This window comes from Scatophagus argus, chromosome 1 (assembly GCF_020382885.2).
Source record: "Scatophagus argus isolate fScaArg1 chromosome 1, fScaArg1.pri, whole genome shotgun sequence".
NCBI classification, from domain to species: domain Eukaryota; kingdom Metazoa; phylum Chordata; class Actinopteri; family Scatophagidae; genus Scatophagus; species Scatophagus argus.
In genome coordinates, this window is record NC_058493.1 from 24137625 (window position 1) to 24154315 (window position 16691).

At 42.3% G+C, this 16691-nt stretch overlaps 1 protein-coding gene across 2 annotated transcripts in view; it reads left to right on the plus strand.

The window, feature by feature from the left end:
* LOC124061588 (zinc finger protein 609-like) overlaps positions 1–16691 on the plus strand; it is a 68609-nt gene that overhangs the window by 35809 nt on the left and 16109 nt on the right. For both annotated transcript variants that reach the window (XM_046393562.1, XM_046393573.1), the window contains exon 3: positions 12932–13157. In XM_046393562.1, coding sequence (XP_046249518.1) covers positions 12932–13157 — 226 coding nt within the window. The remainder of the gene's footprint in view (positions 1–12931; positions 13158–16691) is intronic.

The window sequence follows — 16691 nt, forward strand, 5'->3', positions numbered from 1 at the left end:
AACTGATAAATGTAGGTTGTCCTCTACTTGCAGCTCTCCTCAAAAATTGGTTGTTTGCCAACGATTTTTATGGTCTCCACTGTGTGAGGGTTTGATTTTCTCATGCTGTTTTCTTTGCCTTAAACAAGAGGACCACATGCATCAAAGTCACCGCTGCCACAGCAGTCCTCTTGTGAATGCTGATATGCTCAATGGAGACTACATCAGTGTCCTTGAATACAGAAGCATTGCGTTATCTGTTGAAGGCAGAGAAAGAGACCACTGTCAAAACAGCGCTCGTCCTATGAGCTTTTTTTTCCCCTTCCCATCCCTTTTTCAGACCCCTTTAGTCAGCAGTCCAACAGTTTTGTCAGTTGGTTTTTATTTATTGCAGTAACGGGTGAGGCTGTAATGTGCACTGTACTAATGGAAATAATTCAGTAACCATTATTGTGCAAAGACAAACATGGACAAATTCAGGTGGATGTGCTTTTCATTTCATTTGGCAACACACTGTTAGCCCATTAAATATTGATATGTGCACATTCCTCATACATCACAACATCACAAAAATGCTTTACTGTTTAGCCATCAGTCATTGAGCTGGTGGATAAACTTTCTTGTATAATCCTGCCTCATAGTATTGCTAACCTTTTGTCCAGTGACAGAATCTGTTAAGGTCTTGGACTCTTGAATGCATCGCTCAAACTTGCTGTCCAGGTCGTAATGCATCGGGGTAGCTGGTTGAAATACACCCACCCAACCAGTGGGCCAAAGCAACACTATGTTGTTGGTGCTTCCAAAGTGGTCACGACATGTATTGTGCATCAACTGTGTTTCTACAATATGCTCAACAAAGAGTTCGGACAAAGATGTAAAGAATCAGAGAAAGCTTGTGCCACTGGTTCAGATTCAGCACATAGCCGGCCTGCTTATTTTGCCAGATACACAATACCTGATTACCTAATAATTTTTCCTCTTTTAATGCCAGTTTATTCTTTCTGCATCTGGAGTGTATCTGCACCTTTGGATCTCCTTGTTGCAACTGTAAAATAGTTTTTGAAATGCCGATAAATCAAGTAGACAGGCTGGCATTTAGCCGGGTTACTGTTTTTGTCTTCACTGGTGCACAGATGGGCTGAGGGGTTGATGGCTTTGCATGTTAAGAATGGATATTATTTCCCTCCAGCTTGATATGCAGGGCAAGCCTCCTGAATTAGTCGTCCGTGTAGTTGTTATTTTGCTGAGATGACTGTTTACCTCCCCCCCCCACCCACCCATTGACTGTGCTGTTACCCAAGAATGTGCTCTTCTTTCTTTGATAGTTAAATAGTCCTGAGTGCATTTTTTGCCCCCTAGCATCCTATTTCCTGACTAACCCAAAAGGAGTTTTGGGTGTTTGTGTAGCGGCAGTAGGAGGAGAGGATGGGTGAGGATCAATAAAGGTGAAGTTAATATGGAAATGAGCTCGTCTTTGTAGTGGAGGCTGGGGAGTTATTTAGTCCTTGGTGATGAGCTGAGCTCACACATTCAATTATGGTTCATAAGTGGGGCCTCTCTGTCCATCTGGAAAACTAAATTGTATTTAATCATATCCATTAGGTTTATGTATCCCTTAAAGAGCGAGATGTTTTGCTGTAAAATCCACTCACTTAAGTCATATGTCACGCGTATTATGGTATTTTTTTATGGTTGATAGTATAACTACAGATATTACTCTCCAAGTCATAGAAATGTGATTATTGCTGAATAATAATTTAAGATACCTATACATATATATATACATGATACAGGATTTATTTCCTTTTGTGCTGCATAACCTTCAGACTATACTTCCTCCTCATTACAGTGTGGGCTTTTGTCGTGATCTGGTTAAGATTAATCTGTTACCTCAGTAATAGCCTCTTGATATTTGCGTATTCATATAGCGATACACGCAGTATGAGATGTGCTGTTGTTGGCTGCAGGGCTTTGGCTGTTGCTTGTGGAAGTCAAGAGAAAGCATGGAAAAAGCATCATTGACTTGTCAACTGGGGATTTTTAAGAATTTATAATAAATACTGTGAGGTTAATAATTTATTCCCATCTCATCTCAAATGTAGTATTAGGTATGAATTATTAAACTCCAAAGAGGCAGAGTGTTGGGAATGAATGTACTTGGAAAACCTTAAAATAAAAGCCATATACAGTGAAAAATCATCAGCTTCTCTGTTGGTGGTTAATTAATACTGAAAATAAGGCAGATACACAGTTTTGTGATTGTTTTAGAAAATGATAGCTCATTTTAATTACATCTTGAAAATTTTCATGACAAATAGACGATAAAAAACAGAAATCACACTGTTTTAAAAGGTGATTTCTTTTCATTTCAACAGTACATGATTCTGATATTCTGGCTCTTAGGATCCCCAGGATGAACAAAGATGGAGGTATCATCTGTGTTTATGGACAGCAGCCGCAGACGAGGGGGGAGGGGACGACCACAATGACTGCACTGACTCTTTATTTTTATCAGGGCATTAGCAGATTAGGCACTCAAACTAACAAGGTCATCAAAGTCAGATGGCTGAGAGCAGCGGACCTCTGCTAAGCGGCTGGCAGATAGAGAGGAGATTTGCTGCGTTATAGTGGGTTTCACTTTACTGCTGCTCCCTTGGCGTCACCACAGCCTGACTTATTAGTGCTTTTAATGATGTGAAGGGTACAGAGAGATAATTTGTTTAGAGATTCCCTACAGCGGCTGCAGTGTGACGACTTACTGTATTGTGTTGACACGTCGCCACTTGTCTCCTGATTAAACAAGTGTCTGAGGAACGTTTAAGGGCTCCATCTCCTTTCATTGTTATGCCAAAGTGCATCTGAGTAGTTTCAAGCAGCTTTTGGATTGATTTAATACTTGATGCTGAAGTAGATTTATTTCCAGGTGGGACTGGTTTTTTTTTTGGCATGTTTTTCACTCCAGAAAAGGCTTCTCACGCATCTCCCTGGCTTGTTCTCAAGTCAGCTCCAGACTATAATCATCAAAACATGATATATGATAGAAACATCATAGATGTGTTCTGTGCAGAAAATGAACAGCGGTCCACCTTACGCTGCTGCAGTCTTTTAGAGACGTACAACTGTTTGTTCTTCTCACCAGCAAGTGTTGAAACATCGTGTGGTGCAAGCTATGGCATTCATTGCTACAAGGTGTATTAAGGTGTAAAAGTCCACAGGGCTTTGAGGCTGCAGTGCAGAAACTGCCAGCAGTCAGATATAGTACACATCACCATCCATTAAGATAGACATGGTTCAATAGGAGCTCTGTGAGACAGCCAGTGGAGCAGAGGTCAGTCAGAGTAGCACGCTGTAGCTAAAGTAGCAGCAGGAGATACAGCACAGTGAGTGCAGCTCAAGGACTATCTGCAGAGCAGAGCTCAGTGCACTCCTCCACATATACAAACACAGACATGGCCTTAACCTCTCACCCTTATCATCTGCTTTTCTATCTGAACCACTGAAACCTCTGGTGCATTTTTCCCCCCAGAAGTAAACAAGCACAGAATGGATTTCGGTAGCCAATCAAAGGATTCCTGTTTAGTCACTAATTTTGTTGTATGGATATTCACAATTTTATCAGGGCTTAAATATGTACAGTTTGTCATAGTGCCAAATTTCAGTTAATATACCATCTGATTTTGTAATTTTCAGATTGCACAGTACATATAATCTGGCAGGCTCTGGTTGGTTGTGCTAAGTATAACATTCATTTTTGTTTGTTTGTTTGTGTCAGCCCCAGTAAGACAAAATAATATAAAGCCATTTAGCATAATTCTGATTCCAATAAAACACTGTGTTGTTTTGTATGCGGCTCAGGATTGTCTCTCTAATGTTTGGAGAAGGCACCACCCACAGAAGAGCATCAACACAAGGGAAACAGTCTAACAGAGCACGTCTATAAATAGTTTGAGGTTAGCAGCTCTGGGGAAATCTCCCAACCTGAATAACAGCTTGTTTTCCTTGTATAATATGCAGAACTCGTAAAATGTCCTTTGTTGTTTAGCTGATAAGGTTTCTGGATCTTATGTCTAGGAGTGTTTATTTTTGCTTGGCTGCTTTAGGGTTTTGAATTTACGCGAAACTTGGTCATGGCTTGGTCGTCGTTATGGTGAACTGTAAACATTAAGCACGCTGCACAGGGAGCTACTTTTCTTTCCAGCCTGATCTCAAATCCTCGGTCCAAGCCTCAGACTTGTAAGACGACAAAGAGTGAATCACTGGTATTTGGGTGGGAATCTAGGTGGCTGAGCTGATGACAGCCTCTCAGTTTGTTGTCAGATTTCCCTTTGCAGCGAGATAAGATTTATGACTACTGGGAGAGGAATTCTGGTAGGCTCAGCTTAGTCTATCTGAATTTCTGCTTCCAGCACAGCCTCTCTCCCTGTCGGACGCAAATGGGTGACCTTGGCAAGAATGTGGATTATTGTTGTAGCAGATACTGTTGTCGCCAGCTGACCTGTGGTCCGACCGAGGAGGAGATGACAAATGGAAAAGAAAAGTAAAAGGGGAGAGAATGTCCAGTGGAACTTTTGAGAATCAGAGTAATAAATCCGTTGCAGCTGATGAATATGTAAGCTCCTGTCATATTCTCAGTGTTAAAATAAATTAACAGATTTCATGTTGCTCTGCAGTTAGCTTGAGTTGCGATGTCATGTTGCGTTCAACCTGCTAACAAAGAAACCACAGACTGCAGCGGCAGCGATTAGTCTTTTAATCCATTCGCTGATCAGCAGAAAATTAATCAAAGTTTTCAACTGGTATTTTGTACTGTCGTCTGACATTTTCCACACAGATTGATGATTGAAAACAATAGCTGTCAGATCAGTTGACTTGTGAAAATAATTTTTAATTGCAGCCCTATTTGTCAGTATTAACTGTTGCAAGTTACATTACTATATGTGTGCATTTTATGGGTTATTAAGAACACCCAGCCACATACCAGTATCACAGGTCATCCTATAAAGAAACCAGGCAAAAACGACTGATTGTATTCCTGTAAACACAGATACAGTCAGTGCAGGCAGTTCCTCGTGTGAGCATTCAGCTTGTTTTATCAGTAGTTAACACAAAGAGATGTTCAGGTTTCCCTGTTTCTACATGGAGAGTCTCTAGCGTTCATGATACCCAACAGTCCACCCCGGTGCACTTCTAACCCAACCCCCACTCTGTCATCTGACAAACAATAGCAGGCGTAGGCTCAAGGGAGCTGAGCCAGGGAGGTGAAAGGAAGGAATTAGGTTGACAAGGTCAAGATGAACCAAGACAAGAGAAAAGAGTACCAAACCACCTGCTGTGTGTAAGCCTTGGCTCTCATTTTCTTTTCAGGGCTTATACTTGACTCACCAAGTTAATTTGGTGAAATCTGAGGACTTTGCCACCAGTGCCAGGATTACGAGCATTTAGACCGTCAGAGTGACTGTAAACAAACACCGCAGTTTTACCAAATATTGCTCTAGTTTGTCTTTTGAGGTTTGTTAGTAGGAGTAAAAGGAGAGGAGTTTTGCTTCTGTGCAAATTAGGCCACTGCTCATAAGTGAGCAAATTGCTAAGCTCCATTTATCTTGGCTCAGTCCTCTCTCCTGCAGTCCCTTGTGCCTTCTGTCTTTTTATATCACTTTTACTTCTCATCATGCTGCTGAAGCAGTCTCCTGACAAATGTATGTTGTCCTTTGATCAGCGAGTGCATACGTTTGCACAGGTAAAGCCTCTCTTGCTCTCTGAGGAGGGCAAAGCTTTGTGTACGTCTTGCCTTCAGTATAAACAAAGGGCTCGGTAAAAGAGTAGCTCTGAATGTGAATGAACGTGTCGCACTTAGCAGAGATTAAATTTGAACACCTCTGAAATTTACAGCAAAACGTGAAAGCGTTGCTTGCCTTTCCAGCAGCTGAGCTGTGATTCACTGCCGTGAGATGAAAGTTTACCCTGTGCTGCCTGTGAAGCCTTTGCTTTTACAGACATCATTCATGTTTATAGGTTCGTCTTTCCCTGTTCTGTTTCCGAACTTGGAGGTTGTGTTGTTGAAAAATGAGCTGTGATGTTAAGTGTAAAAATGTGGGTTGATGCTAATCGGTGTTTCCTGGAGACACTTAAAAAAAAAAAAACTGTAACTGTTCTGTAATGGAGCCGTTACAGAACAAAAAAGTGCATTTCAGATGAATTTATGCATAATTCCGACAACCCTGATCTGTTGTGCGTCGTTTATATGCATGGCATAGGCCTGTAATGTTAAAGAGTCATATGGCAAACGGCTTCTTTGTCAGACTGATAACTGTTTCCAGCGAGATCCTGGCTAACTCATTATGGCTCCAAAGTGATATTAGGTCGTGGGTGACCGACTTCATCGCAGCTTAGTTTCCTCTCTGTATTATTCATGTGTGGTTATGTGTTCCTGAAAGCACAATTAGCAGCTAAAACTGACAAGAGTTGCCTAGAAACTGAGTGCCTTTTGCCAGCTGGTGGTCTACAATAGATGTCAGGTGTTCCTGTTTATGTTTTCTCCCTCTCTCCGTTTTCTGCGATTTACTCAGAGCTTCAAAGAGAATGACAGTGTGGTTTTAGTGAAGGAATTAGGCCAGCGTGCAGTGTTTGAAAACAGTTGGGTTATGCTTTCACAACTTGAAAAGGAATCATTTTAAGTCTCTCTTTTTTTCCCATCCCCTGGCTGATTCAAACATTTTAGTAATCAAATTAGATGAGGGGTGTGCATTTGCTTTCAATTGTAGCTTAATGCTAATAACCATGTTACTTCAGTGCCCTCAATAATACGGCTCACTTTAAAAGCTAGCCAGTGATGTGATTGCATGCTGATAATCAGACTCTGTGCTGAAATTGTCCGAACGGGTTAGAATTTAAATGCTGCTGTCCTTACATTTATTATGTGGATTCTGCTATGTGGGACAGATTACAAGTCCCAGCGCTGTTTGTATGACAGCCAAATAAAAGGGGCTCGTCTTCTTCTTTTTTTCTTCCCCTGATGTGCCTTAACTGAGTGTCGGCGGTGCTGAAAGAGGCACTGACCAGAGCCAGAAAGGAGTGTAATCTCCACTGGCCTTCGACCTCGCTAACTCACCAAAGATGTTCACAGGGTTTGCCCCTGGTGTCAAAAAGAATTACATAATTGATGCAGGAACACTGAACTCAGCCAACTAATAGGACTTCAGCAAGGATTCCTTTTTACTTAATAATGGCCCTTTGTGTCGAGACAAATTACATTTTCTCTTTTCAAGACAGATGTTTTATTTATTTATTTTTTTTTTGATGTTGAATATGGTGTTAAATTTCCTAGGTCTTCATCAGGCTGGAATTTTTTTTCTGTTCAATGGTCAAGAAATCAGTAGAAGGCAGTTTAGTTCAATTGTAGTCTTGATTAACTTTTTTAGTAATTTGTAATTTGTTAGGTGAATGGGCAGCACTTTACTGTAAGTCCCCCGATTTAGCACTTATATACAGCAAACAACATTTAATAAATGATTTATGATACACCATAATGTAGGTGTGAGCAGCTAAAGGTATTAATGTATTTGTCAATAACTTTAACTCCCTCTGTGGGCATCTCCAGTTGGTGCCTGGTGTATACTGAACACAAAATGAATGACCATATAGTAAAACACTCGTCATAAATGTTTATACACTGCTTGTAAATGCTAAATGGAAGGACTGAAAGGAAAGTGATCAATCTTCTTCTATTATCACCTCTTCATTCAGCAGAAGTGTGCATACAGACAGGTTGAGTTAACCACAAGCTCCTGTGCACTCGTGGTAGCTTGAAGTTATTGTTGTTACTGTTGCGACTCTGTTGGATACTGTATTTGCTCGTTTGTACAGTATAGACACAGTACACACATCTCAATTTAGAAAAAGTCCATAAAGCACTGTCTTTACCGATTAAACTCAATAAAAAATATTCAGGTGACTCCTTTCCAGTTTAGTTTGCCTGTTTTTTCCTGGTGTTTCACATTTGACGAGAAAACAGGGAAGAGTAGAAAGCAGCATGGAGGCCAGTGACAAAGTAACAGTGGTTGCTTTACTTACATTTTTTACTTTAGTTTTACTTTAGAATGGAATTACATACCAGCATCCCGAGCTTCAACATGCATCAGATCATTGTTTCAGTTAGCTTGTCCTCGCGGGTGTTATGTTTCCATTACTGCCCTTTGGAAGCTGGAGCTGATAAATACCCGCGATTAGTGCAGAGTCATTTGACACAAGAACGAATGCCAGTTGTACCCTTTATTTCCCATTGAAGACAAACAGCCAGATGTTAGTGGGGGGTTTTGTCCAGTGTGAAAGGGGTATTAGTGAGCGTTATCTGACCTGACTCAGGAACCTGCTTCCAGCCAGGGTTAAACGCAGGTCCTGACTTGTATGTAAGGGAAAACACAGGATCCGATCAGGTCTGCGTATTTCTTCTAAAGTTACTGGCATTTACATACCAAACTGCTCTTTATATGGAAAAAAAAAGAGCAAAAGAAGGAAAGAAAGCAGGAGTGGGAATGAAAATTAGCACGTAATAAAGAGAAACTGCTTATGGTGCTTATGGTTGGTATCTACTAATGCAGAGAAAGCACTGGAAGAAAACGCAGTTCTGTGGTTTAGCTGTGATGCATGTTGATTCTCTGTGATTTGTAACAGTGGTCTGATAGGGAACCATCCATTATCCTGTGTCAGACATGAGGATTGTGTATGAAAGTGATACTAGTTGGGAAAATGTTGACTTTCTGCCCATAACCATTTTAAAGCCGTCCATATCTGCACTACACATCGCACAGTCACATGATTTTGAATCTGCAGAGAATAGGACACTTTATCTGGTTAAACATAACCAGTCTGACAATTTACTTATGCGTTTATTACTGTGCTATGATCCGTGACAGCCAGCCTTTGTCATGGGGAATACAGTGTACATACTCGCAATAGAAATCGTCCGGTTCATTGATTGTGACATCAGTGGTCATTTCTACGTTATGCAAGTTTTAACTCTAAGTCGAGTAATAGCTTTTCAAGCGTTTCACTGGTGGTCAGAGTCAAGTTAAGACACTTGTATTGCTGATGTAAATATGGTGTACAACGAATTTGGTCAACCACATTATATCTCTACACTGCACACTTTAGTACAGCCAAGACAGGTGTCTTGGTATGACACTGCAGTGTAATCCTTTCGTAATCCTCGCCCAAGCTCAGAGCTCAGTTTCTTAATCCCAACTCTAATAAACAAGTTGAAGCTGAAGTTAATGTGTCCAGTAAAAAGGGCAGCAAATGTCTGTCTTCCACAGGCGGGTTATTGTGCACAGTTGCCTCTGTCAGCACAGTGAGGTATGCTCAACACCAGTCCAAGATTCATGGGACTTTTGTCAGTCAGACATTATTCCTGCCAGTGTGGCATGGGGTTTCAGTTAGGAGAGGGTTAGCGTGACACTCAGGCATTGTGGTTTGGGGGGGAGACTTTTCAAATCCGTTTGTAAAGTTTTGCAAGGGGGAAAGAAATCATGGAATCTGGCATCGGCTGAGCATCGGGTAGAGCTTTGTGCAGTCTGACAAGTTGTGTAGTTCAGTTGCATGTGGCTCTTCAAAACCCCCTGGACAAGATGTCATGCATTTCACTGTGTGGGTTCACATTCTGCAGCCCCACAGTGAAAGTCCTTTTGTTCACTCACCCATTGATAGAACTTGGAAATAGAGCACCACTGTTCATGCACATTGTACACTGGTCCCATTTCCATTGTTATTCTATTCTAATTATTTTGTACCATTACACAGTGAATGGTTCTTTTATTGTGTAGTGGCATTAGACTGCACCGTCGCTTTTATTCGTGACGAATGAAATGGAATAATTCTCCTGTCTTTTTAACTTTCTGCGTAACAGCATTCAAGGGGGAAAATTGAAGTTCATCCGGGCAAAGCTATACTAAGCTATACTGAAGCTATACTGAATATGTAAGATAGGGCTGTGAAACTCATCAGGATGATTTGAATCATGGAGGTTATTAACCTCAGGAATATCAAGTGGGAGTTACCAGCTTTCAGGGTTTTTCTTTTTGTTTTTTTTTGTTTTTTAATGAAATAATTAGAGTTAGGATGAACAAAAGCCTTCTGATAGTAAAGCTTTACATGGACTCTAGTTCAATCCTTGAACTAAAACTGACTTGACACTTAAAGCATTCAGATATCTAATAGTGTTTCTGCAACTGTCAGTTGATTAATCAAGCAGTTGATCAAAAGATAAGTAGCTGACAACTCTGAATGGTTAGTTATTCTTTTTTTATGCAAAAATGCCCAAATTCCCTGTTTGCAGCTTCTCCAGTGTGAGTATTTGCTGGTTTTGTCATTGTAAACTGGATATTTTGTGGACACTGGAGTGATGTTTTGACAGGACTGATACCCTTTGAGACAAACTGCTCGTAAAATTGGACTATACAAATAAGATAAAGTTGTCTTGATGGACATCTTTTACTATTTTCTCACATTTAATAGCCTTGCACGTGAAAATTAACGCCCGTGTCTGAGTTCATTAAGAAGCACTGCCCACTACCAGGTAGCCAAAAGAAAGAGGGAACATGATAACATAAATTTAATCGTTTCGTAAAGGAAACAAGGTTATGTCACCTATCCTTCTTGGTCACAAACTTACCCAAAATGTCACCTAAACACTCTGAGTTTGAGGAGTCGAGTCAATTTAGATGAGGCTCTGCTTGAACCTGTTTGCACCTTTCGCCGTTTGCTGTCACTTTGAAGGGGAGTTTGATGGGTGGTCTTGTATGTGGCTCTCTGTACCTCCATAAGGCCCAGGAACAGTGTGTGGTGACAGCTCGGGTGATTACCTGTCCTGTCTCATTCACTCAGCCGGCCTGCAGCTCGGACCTATCATGCATCAGAAACTGACACACGGTGATTACGATGTCGTTAGGCCCGGCTCTCTGTCGCTCTCTGCTCACATTAATTTGCTCTTCCTCTGAGCACCGGGAGAAATGTGCCATCCACCCACATTTCTGTAACCCATGAAATATGAAGCTTCTGTGATGACCAGTCTTGAGCTAATATTAAATTTCATCAGGGACTAATGTTTGGTTTTCCAAGGACTCAGTTTATCACAGATTCAGATTTCTCACAGATCATGGTTTCTGTGATTGATCTAAAATGTCTCACACAGCGTAATTCATGGCGATATGGCTCTCAAATAATTTCCCTCATAAATCACAACCAATAGCGGCATTTTTTTATGAATCTGAATTAATCAAATTAATTAAAACTGCATCAAAAATATTGTTCACGTTGAAGGAAACTGTAATCAGAATAATAGAGTTGCATATTCTAAAAATATATCTTAAATGGGACACAACGGTATAAAAAAGTAAGAAATGAAATGCCTTTCTTATCCATCCTCTACAATTTGTTTTTTAATTCGAAGGTTATAATAGCAAACATTTGCAGGACTTCCACTAGCTTGACATCATGCCGTTTTAGCACAGCTAGCGTGGTATTGTGTTCACTTCAACAGTGCTTTCGGTGTTTATCAGGTATAATGTTGTGTTCGGTTAAGTTTGTGAGAGGGCTGCTGGCTAAAAGTACAGCAGAGGATGAGTCTTCACTAACTCAAAAACATTTTGATCTACAAAAGCGGGGGCCATGCAGAAAAGGTTTGGGAGCCACTGGATTAGCACGACAGCAATGTGATAATTGGAACTAAATTCAGCTCTCGCTCAGTACAGCCAACACTGATGGTCATTTGTTTTGCAGGGATTAATTCAAAATCCTATGTAGTGGACAAATGGACAGTAGCATTCATTGTCTGGGAACCATGAAGGTAAAAGAGGAGTCAAGGGAACATCAGGATTCATCCTCTGAGGACCGTGAAATCTGGACCAGACCAATCTGCGGGCCAGCATTTCCATCTAGATGGTTCAAAATTAAGCAGTAATTTTGATATACACAGTGATAAGTAGTTTAAGTTCCCCCCATCAAACTCGGTGTGGAACAATAAGGAGATTATAACAATTATTTAAAGGGTGTACAGGCCTATAATCCAACGTGTTAGCTGTTATTTTGTCTTTTAAGTCTAATTGGATCCAGCATTGGCAGCATTTTCCCGAGCAATGAGTGGTTTATGCCCAATTAATAACTATGTGTCGCTGGGCGCAGAATGGCATTCCTCCTGCAGTTCATTGCTAATGATTTGGAGCGCTTTAATGTCGCCTGCCTTGAATGAAGGGCACTAAGCTTTGGTGTCACCGTGGCCCTTAAATCACCATCAGTCTTCCTCTCTCTGTCTCTTTTCCGCCTACACACTTTTCTGTCTCCATTTCTCTCTCATGCGCACTTCCCCTCTGCCGCTCACGTCGGCTCCCTCCCTTCCTGTTCTTTTCATTTTCGTATTCCATGTAGGCAGACTGTCTCTTCATTGCTGTCACAGTGTGTCAGAACAGGTGGAATCAATTACTGACCCTCGGCAGCCCGATCCCCTACCACAACTAGCTTTTTAATTGAGGGAATTAATGAGTGATCAGCCTGTGAGATGATTTGGTGTCACGGATCCCGCTCGGCTGTGTGTGGGGGGAAGATTGTTTGACCAATCCTGCATAACTAATTCTGTCCTTCTACGGAGGCAGTCAAAGCAGTTCACATGTCTCTCCCTGCCTTCACTGCCTGCTAATCACCTCTAAGGTTGAGGAAAGGCACGGGACTATATTACAACACTCCATTGCATTTTTTTTTTCCCTGATTACCATTCCTTTCAAGGGCCACTGGCATGCCCGGATGACTTCCATGTGTTCAGCACTTTGTGAACTTCCCCTCATTGTGGCATCCACTGGCCGTATCCTAACATCTGCTCTGTATGTGTTTATACAGTGGTTCTGAAGTGGCTCATGCATTTCTCTCTCTCTCTCTCTCTCCCAACCCCCCACTTCTTTCTTCACAGATGGAATCTCCTGTCTCCACGCCAGCTCCTCCGCCCCTCCACCTCCTGGCCACAGTAGGCAACAGTGAGATTGCCTCGCCGTGTGAGCAGATAATGGTGCGCACGCGCTCGGTGGCAGTCAACACATCCGATGTGGCCCTGGCTACTGAACCGGAGTGCTTGGGCCCCTGTGAGCCTGGTACCAGTGTCAATCTCGAAGGCATTGTGTGGCAGGAAACCGAAGACGGTAAGTCAGGTGGTTTAACGCGCTGTTTACCAGGGTGCGATTGTTTGCAAATGTCAATCTCACGATTAATTTTGGTTCTATTCTCGATTTCAAATCAATTCAAGTCATCAAATTGAAAAGGTACTTACTTACTCTGGTGTATTTTACGTAAAACCACTCAAAACCACTCATTATTTCACTGTATTACAATGTGAAATATGAAACATGAGGCTAACAGGTCTTGATGTTTGCTGTCTGACAAAACAAGGGAGAGCAATTATGCTGCTTTGTTTAAATTTGAAAATGTAAATAACAGCTCCAAGAACTGTATTAATTACTGCGATGCGATTTTTTTTTTTTTTTTTTTTTACCTTTTTACTGGTGTGAACAGTGTGTGTTGTTTTACTAGTGCTGGAGTTCAGTGTGCCACTGTTGACATTAACTCTGGTTGATGCTGTATGATATGAATCCTCTATTTGTTCAATCTAAAATGAGCCTGGATGGTTGCCTTCATTGAAGATAGGTCCGGTCTGGGTACCTTATGGCGCCCGTCGTGCGTTTTTCATTCTGTGAAATAGGGGAAACTGTAAAATTATTAGTGTTGTGAAAGGATCAGTTTTTTAAAGATTGTAATTCAACTCCCTGCCCAACCCCCGCCACCGCCATGACTGTGAATCTCTTTCTTGGTAAACAACCAAGTCCTGGATTTTGCCATAAAAGAAAATGATATATAAACCAGGTGGTAGATTGTACTGTGCTTTTATTTACATAGCCTCTGTGGTTGCATTAATACATCAAAGAGGTATTGGTTTGTCAAAGCTTTAGCGTAGCCTCTGTCATTAAAAAAGAAGATCATCGTGCTGTCATTACCATACATACTTTGCCTGCTAAAATGTAATTGGATTTGCCCTGACTGCCTCAGGAACTGGTGGTGGTACTAATGTGTCCTTTAACAGCACACATGCTGCATAATATTGCCAACAAGAATAGCAGTTGGCAGGCAGTTCTTAGGTGGCCTTGATTTGTTTTTTGCTCGGCAGTATGCATATGGGAGTTTGTTGCACAGAGATATCTGCTCTCACCAACAACACGCCTCGTAACACAAAGCACTTTTCTTTTTTTTTTTTGTTTTTTTGTGTTTTTTTGCAAGCATGCCATTTGGGAATAGAGTTGGCTTCCATCCTGCATTGCAGTCCGAGTGAAATCTTAGACTCTCTGAGTTTTCCTCCCTTTGATGGAAACCTCATTCAGCTTATTTAATTTTAAGATGTATCACTGGCACTGTCAGGTTCTGCAGGGGTCTGAAAAACTGCCCTCTTTTTCTGTCGTGCATGTGAAATAACACAAACACCTAATCTTCAAAGCAGCTCGCGCTCAGTTGCTCTGCGGGCATGCTGAGTACAAATCGCCCACACATCCACAGTGCTGCTTGTTGGTTCACTTGGAGGAACCAAACAGAAAAAGGTCCCTTCCTCATCAACATTCCCAAAGCACAGTCCCAGATATTGAGTGCCCCCCCTCCCAACCACCACCACTCTCCCTTTTTTGATTTTTGCTCCAGCCCTGGGCTGTGCCTGATTCACCCTTGTTCTCCTCTCCATTGCAATTCTCTTCTGTTACCAAGCATCCAGCCCGTCACCCCTTGACTCTGTTTCCAAGCAAACTGGGAGAGAGCGAGTGCAAGGCAGGGGGTTGGGGCAGGGGGGTGGGGGTGGTAGACAAGGCTACTTCTGTTAGTGACACAAACATGGCTTAGGGCCAACACCAGTACTATGTTTGTGCTCCCTCATTCTCTGCCTCCCACAGAGTGAGTGACCCTCCCCCTCGCCCTGCCCCCTTCCTTTTCCGCATCCAAGTCTGTCCTTTGCCTGCACTCACTCTCACAAAACTGCTATTTTGACTGAAAAGGTAGTAGTTTGGCCTGATGGGGCTGTGTTTTCCTCTGAATCTACTCTATCTGGCTCAGTGGGGAGAGGGTTGGTGGGAGCTTTTGAGTGGTGTTAAAAGTGGTATGGTGGGGGGGGGGTGCTATTGAGGGGATGGGGAGCACTCTGCAGGTGTAGCACACAGGTTGTTTTAGCCATGAGAGCTGTGGGACCCGTAGGGTGTTCAGAAACCAACACATTCTGGCCCTTTGAAGCTGTTTTTGTATTTTTTTTTTTTTTGTATTTCAAAACTTCCATCAGGTAGACAGCAGGTTAGAAAAATCATGCGGTGAAGGCTGAAGATAGTGATAACTGCTGCGATGAAGTGGCCCTCAACTGTCTGCCATCACACTGCTTGTTCACTGTTGACAAAATCAGCTCATTTAGTGTGCTGTTCCTGAATCCATACCAGATATGTGACTGGCATAAATCAGCCCTTTTAAATATAAGATCATGTCCTGAGCTGATGCATTTCTCAGTAGCCTACACTGGATTACATTTTCTCCCACACCACAAAGATTTGAATTCATTCTACGTCTTTTTAATGGTATGAGCCCCCAACAACCCACTGGCTAGTTTTAAAACGAAAGAGACCCAGATGCTGCTTACATCAAGCTGCTCTGCTGTTCTGCTGTTTTTCCCCTTAAGAGACCTATGAACGCAGACTTCTCTCATTGTGGGGCGACTGAGCAAATGAGAACCAAATGAGGAAATCAAGCAAATCCAGGCAGAGTACCAGGGAAGAACAGAGGCCCCAAAGACACAGCAGAGGCATCCTGATTAGCAGTGAAGTTGAGCAGTCCGCCACTTCTCTGCATGACAAGTCTCATACAGAGCTGCTTAGGCATGCACTGTGTGTGTGCACGTTTCATTTAGCATGCCAACCAACAGCTGCTTCATCACCTCCGCCTTTTGGCCTTGTGGGAGTAAATGAAAAACAGGCACTCAGTAATTGTCTGTGCCTCACCCGACTCTCCGAGTGCCAGAGAAAGAAACAGATGAGGAGGAAGCAAGCGACACCTAACAAAATACGATCACAGAAGCTGCACCTTTGGTCACAGCTGACACGAAATCTTGTCTGATGAGGCCAAATAAATTTTTCATCCCGTGTAATCTCAGCACAGATGTAGCGACCCGTTCAGCCGAGTCTGGATAATGGCAAGATTTAAATAACAGCTTGAATGTATACACGGTTTGCTGAACGAACCAAATAGCTCATAAAGTGAAAAAAAAAGCACAGTGATGATGCATTTAGTCCAGTGTGGGAGAAAAAAATGGCTGATATGAGATGAAGGAAAGTGAGTCAGTCTGGGGGAAGAGTGAAGCGTAGACAAGAGGAAAGGCAGAGGGGTGGGGTGGCGGGTGCAGAGCCATGGTATTTTAAGGCCCAGCACTGACACAAATCCCCTCAGCGCAGACGAGGCAGTGGCAGCTCCCAGGGTCGAGTCGGCAGAGCGATGGGCCAACCCCTCCCAGGCTTAGCATGCTGATACCTCCAAATGTCATCTCCAAAATGCTGGAGAAGTTTATTGCTCTTGAAACGCAGCCCAGAACGCCTTGGCTCCTGCTCCAGGGTAGAGGGAACACAGAAGGGGGGCCCCTTTGGCCAAATACTGCAGCTCCATGCCAA